We start from the raw sequence: 9,668 nt of genomic DNA, 5'->3' as shown, positions 1-9,668 counted from the left end.
AGCGAAGGAATATAATTACAGTGTTACTGAAGTTGAAAAGAGATACATATTGCTTACTATTAGATACGTGTTACATCTAGGCACGTAAAATTGAAAATTATAAATTGTCGTTGGGGGTGGTGTCACCTGAACTATTCGAGACGTACATGTGGCACGCGCCAAAAAGGTGGTAATCCGTAATCGTCACACCCGAGGGAATACGTGACAGGCTGTATATATATTGACAACTCTCATTCGCCAACTTTTAGTCAATCAGAACTTGTGGATGTATCAGAAAGTCCTCTGTGGAGATCCACTCTCTCGGACGTACAAAATACTTGTTATCTCTTCGAACGTTTTGTAATGACAGGTACGTACACTAAATGGCTCATCTACGGTGGGTTGAATTGTTTTCTTCTTTATAGCGCTAATGAAGCGCTTTACTCAGGTAATGCAAAATCGATAGATGGTTTCCGCTGCATCGGAATGCCGCCAATCTTCATTGAGATAAGCATCGTGGGTATGTAAATTTGCTCAATTTTGTTTTTGTTCGTATTCGTGACGTCACATTCCACGGCTCCTGATCTGACAGTTCAGTTGAATGACCTGTTTACACGGATGAAGAAAGCCATACCGAGGGGTGCGTGGTCTCCCCGACAACTTACTTCTTTGGTTACCACACTTAATTTTCTAGCAAAGTTTCTCCTGGTAATTTCGCCTTTCTAGCCTGAGTGGTAAGGTGTGACTGGTCGATCTGTGGAAAGTTTGAATAGCCAAACTAAATTACAGTTCGTTTTCGACCTTTTTGAGAAATTGTCGGTCGGTGTGCTTTGATGTTCTTAAAAAAGAGTAACGTCCCCTGGAAACGAATGGAATGATCCGATTTTGTCACACCGCCCATGCGATGCATTGCTGAGATTTCATGGAATTTGAAACGTTGAAAACTTAGTGTGGAAATGGAGGTGAGTTTGGAAAATAAGTTTTCGTGCCTCTATTCGAGATTCCTATCATTGAAACCGTGATAACTTTGGAAATTGTACCGGGGGATGACCGTGGCCGCTATCTGGTAGGTCTAAAATAGTAGTCGCCGCTGAGTGCTAGGTTTGTTTTTACTCACTTTTGGAGTTACTTGATGGATTGGGCGATGCATAGCGTGTGTGCACGATGCCATAGCTCAAGATCTCAACTAACACTAATGACACGTTGCCTTCATGTAGTTTGTTATGATCGCATAGTCATGTCAGGGATCGCGAGATGCGTCGTCTGTACTAATGACATTTCCATGCTACTAGGCCATAATAAGAATTCCATAGCGATGTTCGTACGAATGAAGTTTCGTAGTGGCAATTTGGCAACATTTACGGATGCGACTGCAACGTAATGCCAGTGTGGCTGGTTTGAGACCGGATAGAGTCAACAAACACTCAACTCGCGCGATCTTAAAAACAAAACTTTGTAGCGTAAGTTTTCATCTTATTGATACTTTTCGTATAAGTTTCTTCGATTGTGGTCTTGGAAGTTTCGGGAGCATCGTAAGAAATTGGTAGGTGATCTTATCGTTGAATTAATTCAGTTTTGATGCGCGTGGGATTACGGCGGGGCAATCGATGTGCAGTGGTGTGGAAATTATAATAGACCCCATTGTTAGTGTGTACGTTGAATGTCGGGTCTAGATTTTAAAGAAAGAGAATGCATCAGATTTTTTGTTTTCACACCATGGCCCATTCAATTGTAAATGAAAAAACAAGCGTTTCACAAATGTTAAATTATGCTCGTGTCAGACTCTTCTCGCACTGGTTCAATTTCTTCTTGGATGCATTTATCTAGTGATGGGTAGGCTGACGAGAGCTGCCACTGTCTTAGGCAAAAAGTAAGGAGAACAAGTAACCAACAGGCCAGGCCGTACAAGTAGGGAGAAAACCGACTGCCGTAAAATGTATTGGGTTACTGTGCAATGCGAAATACCACGCCACCGACCTTGTATGTCTATGTCTGGTGTGCTAAGGTTTGACAGAGTAGTGGCCATGCAAACACAGCTACAATCGTTGTCTTGAACGATCTTACAACCGCCAACTGAGAGGACAGATTCGTGTTGAAATGTTACTCTGTTACATACTGACTCTGGATTCTCGTAGTGTAAAGTCTGAGAATCTGAACTCACAGAAAGTGTGCATAGTTGGTATTTGATACAGAAAAATGCACGGGGGTCAACTCGTTGTAGATACAAATGAGTGCTAGGAGGTTTTTCTCGCGTAAAAAGATCGGTATTTCGGTGAACGATAGATTATGTTAATTCTGAAGTAAAATGTTAGTGGGTGGTTGGAGTTGTTTGTCCTTTTTTCCGATGGATAATTAGACCTGAATATCCAATTTACTCGGAGTGTTTTGTCTATTTTTGTTTTGGAAAAGCATCCCACTTTGCACATTCGGAAATGTGTCATCTTGGGTCCAAAAGTTAGACCATCTTTCTAGTAGGTTTATCTTTTATTCCAGTGTACTGTGCACTTCATGAGTGTGTTAAAAATCTAAGTACATCGTTAGAATAAAAACTAACGCAAAAAACTGCCGGAGATTTAAAATTTGACAGCTATACACGGAAATATGTACTTCTGTGGTCAATACGTACTTCTGAACAATTTCAGCAGTAGCTACAACTTTTGCCGATTATACATAATGTGCTGCTGTACTTATGTGAAGGAATGTGCATGTATAAGTTAGGACCCTCTGAGTGGAACTCTTACGAAATCAGTTATTTGAGAGTTGCGAAGTTGTTACTCCTAATTGTTCCAATCTACCCACTTGTTACATCATTGGAAATGTCAAGTGAAGGGCCTTTGAAATGTTGCCAAAACTTCAGTCATGGTCAAATTAGGAATTTGCCCAGATGTTGTCACTTTGGTGAGTTGTTGAGACTGTTAGCACTTAGATTGGAAAGAATGATACACGTAATGAGCCAGGTGAAGACACCGGATAGAGTAAAATCTGTGTTGTGATTTTGTTAGCATATAGGTGTCAATGCATGTCTGTCAGGGATGCACAAAAAGCTGCAGGTTATTCTGGGCAGTGGGGATTCTCCTTATAAATATGCAATGACACCTGAGTGTATTGTCAATGACTGGCCTTGAAAGTGTAGGACTTTTTTATCTCTTTGGTGGGTGGGAGAAGGTGTTTTCATGTGTGACAACAGAATAGACTCACCTTCCTGAACAATGAAGGTCTTGTTAGTATTATCAAAAGTCACCTGACACACTTCAGTGTATTTATGTCTGGAACACCTGGCGTCCTCAGTGATACTTACCTAACCATGGTGTGAGTCTGATAGTGAATGATCCCTCAACATCTCCCAACCCCGATCAAAATCCAATCTTTTCATACAAATTACAATCCCTATGGTTCTTACTGAGTCTGTCTTTTTGCTTTTATCTAACATTGTCTGCTTTTTTTTAACCTTTTTTTTTTACACTAAAGGTATCTTTGATAACAGTGTATGCATGCCAAATAATAAGATTATTGATGTTCCAAATCATAGTAGCTAAGTTATTCAATAAGTGAAGACTTTCTGTGTCTTAGTGTACATGGCATGTACTGCCCAGGGCACTACATGGAACACAGAATGTGGAATGTATTAGGTGAACCATTCCAACATGAAGTTTATCCGCATAATGTTTCCGAAATGTCACAGCTAACTTACCAAGTTGCAGATAATTCTCAGAATCAATTGCCCCGCCAATTATTTATTGCAGTGATACTTTTGTAATTAGTATTCTGTAATATTTATGCAGTATTCCGTGAGCAGCATTGAAAATCATTAACTTGATAAAATACAGATGACTTTGTCTTCAGAATGTTATGAATTATTATTATATGAAGGTTAAAGCAATATAATTCTAAAAAGTCCTTGTAGAAAAAATGTAAGTTAAAAATATAACTTTATAACTTCAAAGATATATGATAAATCATAAGTGAAAGAGACTCTAAAATTTAATGTCATAGTAGTAATTTTTTTCTGTGTAAGCTTGGCATTTTAAGTCTATAAAAAATGTAGTGTTAAAGTGAGGAATGTTATTTGGATTACGTAGTTACATTTAAAAGTATAGTCAGCTGGTAAAACAAACTATGAACCTCTTTCACCATGTCTCTGACAGAAGTAAAATATACTAAGAAATCTTGTTTAATTTAGGCCATGTGTAGAATGTACCAATGTAATGCTGAGTGTTAATACTATTTAGTGTACATCACTGCTGTTGGGTGTCAGGGAAAGGCATCAGTTGTCCACTGTGTGGAAAGTATTGAGTTATATTCTAGTGTCGTATTCTCGAGTTGGTGCAGACTGAAATTTAGTCAAGATGCTACACATGGTATCAAAGCATATCTTCAGATCTGAGGTTCAATGTATGGAGAGATAGCACTAGACTGACTGGAATCATAGAGCCAGATCGTCTGCGTTTTGGGTTAAAATTACTTAACTTCAGATAGACTTATTGGCTTCAAGATTCTGTACTAGTAGTAGTTTTCAGTGATTCCTTCACATATAGTACACTGTCCTGTTATAGTGGGACAGACGTATATGTTTCATGAACATAAAATCTTTGAGTATGTCATATATTTTTGCTCTTAAATATCCTTGAAGGTTGTTATATTCTTGTGTCACCATCACTGGCATTATATTAATTCCATTCATAGTACCAACTCAATGTATACAGTTTTTATTACATCCAAAAATTTCACGAAACAGTCACTGTTTAAATTTGATACAAGATATACATCAACACATTTTCATGTTGGTAGTTATCTTCAACCAGATATTGTATCATAGAAAAAATTTGTATCCGAAGTATGAGTGGATTATTACTGTTACTAATACTGATAGTATACATTTCAATTTGTAACTTGGGGACGTCGATGGCTACTTTGTGTCCTCATCCAGCCATGATTTTGATCACATAGCAGTTTTAACACATGAATCCTTCAATTATCCTTCAGGAAGGACAATGCCCTCAGCTGAATTATTTCACATGAGCAATTTTCTCAGTATTGCAAATCTTTTATTTCTGTGTAAGAATGGACAAAAAAGAGGGAAGAACTGGTGTTAGTACTGTTTATGTATAGACAAATGGATGACTGGTCTCTGATTTAAAGCACTTGAAAGGAAATTTAGAGGATCTTAGATATGATACGAGAAGTGATGATGACAGTTACTGCACAGCTAGTGTTTAGAATCACAATTTTTGGGAAGTTTCATAAATTTTCAAAGAATTTAAAGTGAAAATGGGAAACTTTATAAATTATTGTATTATGAAATACATTTTTGGAAGATGATGAACACCCCACAATCTTGGCTGTCATATTTTAAAAAGTTTCCCAACTCTAAGGTTTTGTGGAAATAAATTCAGTAGCTGGTATGGCTGTCTGCTTTTGACGTGTGTCCTAACCGAAAGAGTTTGTACAACTCTGTACAAGTTGATTCAGCAATGGGGAAACTTAGTGTCACTGAAAACAGTTTAAAAGTGTGAAGTATAAAAAGAAACTTGAAGAAATGTCAATGTTTCTTGTGAGTGTGGTGGCCTTTATCGACATTACTCCTCTGTCACAACTGGATATTACACTATCTTTTTGAATGATCACAGGGGAGGGCTGTAAAGTATGGCTTCCAGCTGTAGAAGAAAGAAAGCACCGAGCCGTAGTCCACATTATAAACATTGCTACTGACATATCAGAAAAGTATTTTCACCATTTCAAGGCCGGTTGTGTGATGTCATTACCCTTCTACACTGTCTCGGCTTCATTCCTGTCAATTTTGTTTCCAGTCATGCGGGGGAAATATTATAGCTTTTGATACCCAATACACACTTTCCTGCAGCTTTCTAAAGAAAAAAATGAATATAATTTTCTTTTATGGATATATAAGACGACTTTATTTTATTGAAAAATGTTGCAATCAAATAGCAATTTCTTGTTTATACATCTGTCTCTAAGAATAACAATAACAGAACAAACAAGCTAGCAAAAGTAGTTTTGCTTTAAAAAATTTCTATAAGTATTTTTGCACGGAAATGGCAAGCACAAGTAATGGAGAATTTACGGAAAGCTATTAGCTGTAATTTTGTACAGACTACCAGAGGGTTTGTATAATAGTTATATTTCTTCATCTTAAGTGCAAACAATACTGTTCCTTCTTTGTACAGTATACTCAAAGGCTGATGTTATCTCTCAGTACAAGACATGCAAGAAAGCAACTCTAAACTAAGTGTTGACACTTGAGTTTCTAACACTGACTGTTTCCATTTTTCTCTCTCCATTTACAGGGCCTTTTTAGAAGACTCCCGATAACGTGGTGAGAATTTTGACGATTTAAAGAGATGCGTGTAAGATTATAAAGATGGAATCTGTGATATATCTAGTGTTTATCTCAAGTCTGTTGATGCTGTGGAGTAGTGTTTGCTGTGAAGAGAATGTCGTCCAAAACAGCACACAATCTACACTGGGTGAGTTATATATCTCGTATGTCACGTATTCCTCAAGTCATTGGTGGGTTCAGTATTGTTACATTTGTGAAATACTAAGTTCATCCAAATTTTATCTCATTTTCCGATGCAAATTGTATTCAGTATTGAGCAGTGTCACTCTTTTCTGTACTCCTTTGTCAACTTGTTGCAGTCTTGTTTGCTTTTGTAAATAAATATAAAGTAAATTTCATGAATAATTTATCAAAATAAAACTTTAGACGACTCATAAGATGCAGATTGGTTATACAGGATATCCTAATTTCATAGAAGCCTAAATTCCTAAGAAATAAAACTTATGGTGACTCGTGAATAAGATACTGTCACAAAAATATTTTGTAGGTGTAAGCATATTTTGGGTGGCAGTATCCTGATACTGACAGCTTTATGCATATTTGTGTCAACATGCAAGTTTCATAACAAATGTCATTCAGTTTATTAGGTATTATGTACGTGATTGATAAATTATAAGTTAGTACTTTTAGAAGTATTCACTATACTACCACATACTGGTTTTGGAACATTTCCATCATTGTAATTCAACTATACAGAGCAAACCCACACCTGACATTTGAAAACTTGAGTTATGTTCAACATTGTATGGTCTGCATGATCTTGAATAACCTCTACTGTGTATAAAAACAAAGACGTTATTGTAACAACAGAAGCTGTTGGCAATAAAGACAACTTGGTTTGCATTTGAAATTGCAAGAAATTATTTAAAATCTTGGTTGCAGAGGATTGTGAGTAACAGAGAACAGGCATGTTATTAGAAATGTTTTTTATGTACCAAAATCTCTGGATTATTTCTTTTATTTATTACACACTTGTGTACACGTAAAACAGCTAGTTATTTAGTGTGTAGGGAAAATATTTTTTTGTGTGGATTGATGATGATTTTTTTCACAGGCGAGATATAGTCCATGTGTGAAAAAAGAGCCAAGGGACCCAAGTTTTGATTCAAACAATCTAAGTAATGAAACCAGTAAATATGATATATAATGAACATTGGGGGGGGGGGGGGGGGGGGGGGTTCTTTTCTCTTAATGTGGTGCATGTGTAAAATATTACCAAGGGTCCCAAGTTTAACATTGAATGGGGTGGGGGGTGGGGGTTTCTTCTCTCTCAATATAGTGCATGTGTGAAATATTGCCATGGGCCCAAAGTTTTGATGAAAACAATGTAAGTAATAGAGCCAAAAAGTATGAAGTATATTGAACAATAGAATTACATGAAAACCATAGTAAAGATCAAGAGGTCATGATGTATTACAAACACCTGTTGTAGTTAAGATGAGTGTTCAGTTAAATCAATAGACATAGCTGGGTGTTCGTGGACTCATTATTGACTTAAATCAAATTACTTTAACAAGGAACAAGTTAAAAGCCCTTACCCAGTATTGTCTGGCCACAGGATGAGACTGATTGACAGGTCAGTAGGCACGTTTAATGACAGTCTAAAAATGGCTACAGTTATTTGATTAATGATGCTGAAAGGACACAGCGGGTAGGGGTACATTTACTAGCTATATGATACACGGTATTGGCCCTGCTCATCCGCGGAATTTGGTGATGAATTAAATGATGGCGATACTTCTATCTTCGGCTTTGATGGTTTTAATAACTTGAATACTGTCTACGTGTTGTTGAAGGAAAGATGTAAATTAATATGTATCTAAGAATGGAATTAGGAAGATAATACTTGGTGCCAGATTAAGACACTAAAAGTCAACGCAGAACAACACAGCCTGCAGGTGCCAAGATAACCCATAAATAAATGGCCGCGTGCTGGATAAAATTTATGAAATACATAGTTTTTATTTCGAAATCGGTGCGTTTGAGTTATCAGGATTGGTTAAGTGGCTGGGGTCAAAGGTGAGATAAGTATAAAGTACAGATAATAGGAAGACCTGGTGAGTTGGTAGTGAATTATCTGTAGTTTAATACTAGAAAAACACTACGTATAATGTATCACATACATACAGCATACCATGGATTAATACAAGCCTGAGTCCTGTCTCTGCCACTATTCGGGGCTTGGCACTGTGTTTACTCCGGTTTAGTCAAGGCATTCAAAAGCGTCTCCGGTTTCACGACAGGCCAGCGTACTAAAGCAAATCATGCATGAATCAAGTCGTGCATGAAGTAACTACAAACTCATTTGCTGTCAGTCTGAAAAATGGACCCGTTAATTGTCATTATGTCAGATGAAGCAAGTCCCAACCACAGAAATGAAGGAAAGTCATTGCGACAATATTGACAGTACTATAGTTTTCTGACCTACTAGTAATTTGTACTAAGTCCCTTGTATGTTTGACATTGATATACAATACCTATTTAGTATGACTGTTTTCCAAACATATTCAAATTTACCAAAGTTTGGTTTTAAGTTTCTGCCCAAGGTTAAGGCACACAAAGGGTTTACTAGTTAGTATTTAATTTGAGCTGGTCAGTTTAAAACACTTTTAGTGTAATTGTTTTGAAACCTTGACATTGGACATGACCTTCTTGATAAATACAGGCACAGAACATATACAATTTCGAACATATGTCTAATGTAAGCCTAGAGATAGAAAATAATCAAAGTTACTGTGGCTGCATATCTCAGGTCCACTGAACTACATTTTTTAAAATATCATCCAGCAATTTTCTCAAGATTCAAACACAATATAAGAAGTAAGAGATTGATTCATTGGAACGTTGATTTATATTATTTAGGAGTCTTTCTTTGATAAGAGCTGCATGTTGCAAGTAATTACAGCTGTACTCCGGTAAAACCAATTTTCTAACGACCCAAAAATTAAGATGAAATAAAAATATATGTAGATTAGTGCATAGGTTGAATTACAAATTTGCAGTCTGCCAATCAATTATAACAAATACCAGATTTGAATTTTCGCCATGACTTTGAAAACTAATTTATATGAAGTTATTTTCAAAATTACAAAATTAGCATATTGTGGCAAAGGTGATAGATAGATAGTAGTGGATTACAACTGTTAAAAAACTTTGTCATATGGGTGTGGATTGGTCCCATAAATTGGGGAGAAAAAGAAGTGAGAGAACTGGAGTGAAACCACTCGTCTTCAGATTGACCACTTTGTGTATACCATAGCCTATTAATCTTTGAACTGTTGGCATCTTCTGTTGGCATCTAGTTTTACTATCAATAGTTTTCCCATGAAAT

The 9,668-nt window shown here is 36.6% G+C and overlaps 1 protein-coding gene across 4 annotated transcripts in view; it reads left to right on the top strand.

Moving 5' to 3' along the window:
- Positions 1 to 608: 608 nt before the first annotated feature.
- LOC144446862 (fibroblast growth factor receptor 2-like) overlaps positions 609 to 9,668 on the top strand; it is a 28,476-nt gene continuing 19,416 nt past the window's right edge. For 2 of the 4 annotated variants that reach the window (XM_078136706.1, XM_078136703.1), the window contains exons 1-2: positions 937 to 1,045; positions 6,285 to 6,464. In XM_078136706.1, the coding sequence (XP_077992832.1) occupies positions 6,359 to 6,464 (106 nt within the window). In that variant the 5' untranslated portion in view covers positions 937 to 1,045; positions 6,285 to 6,358. Of the gene's footprint in view, positions 1,046 to 1,491; positions 1,523 to 6,284; positions 6,465 to 9,668 lie in introns of those variants that run through there. The other 2 variants (XM_078136705.1, XM_078136704.1) reach the window with 2 other exon arrangements.

The sequence above is a fragment of the Glandiceps talaboti genome, chromosome 15 (genome assembly GCF_964340395.1).
Source record: "Glandiceps talaboti chromosome 15, keGlaTala1.1, whole genome shotgun sequence".
Classification (NCBI taxonomy): domain Eukaryota; kingdom Metazoa; phylum Hemichordata; class Enteropneusta; family Spengelidae; genus Glandiceps; species Glandiceps talaboti.
This window is presented reverse-complemented; position numbering and strand designations above follow the sequence as displayed.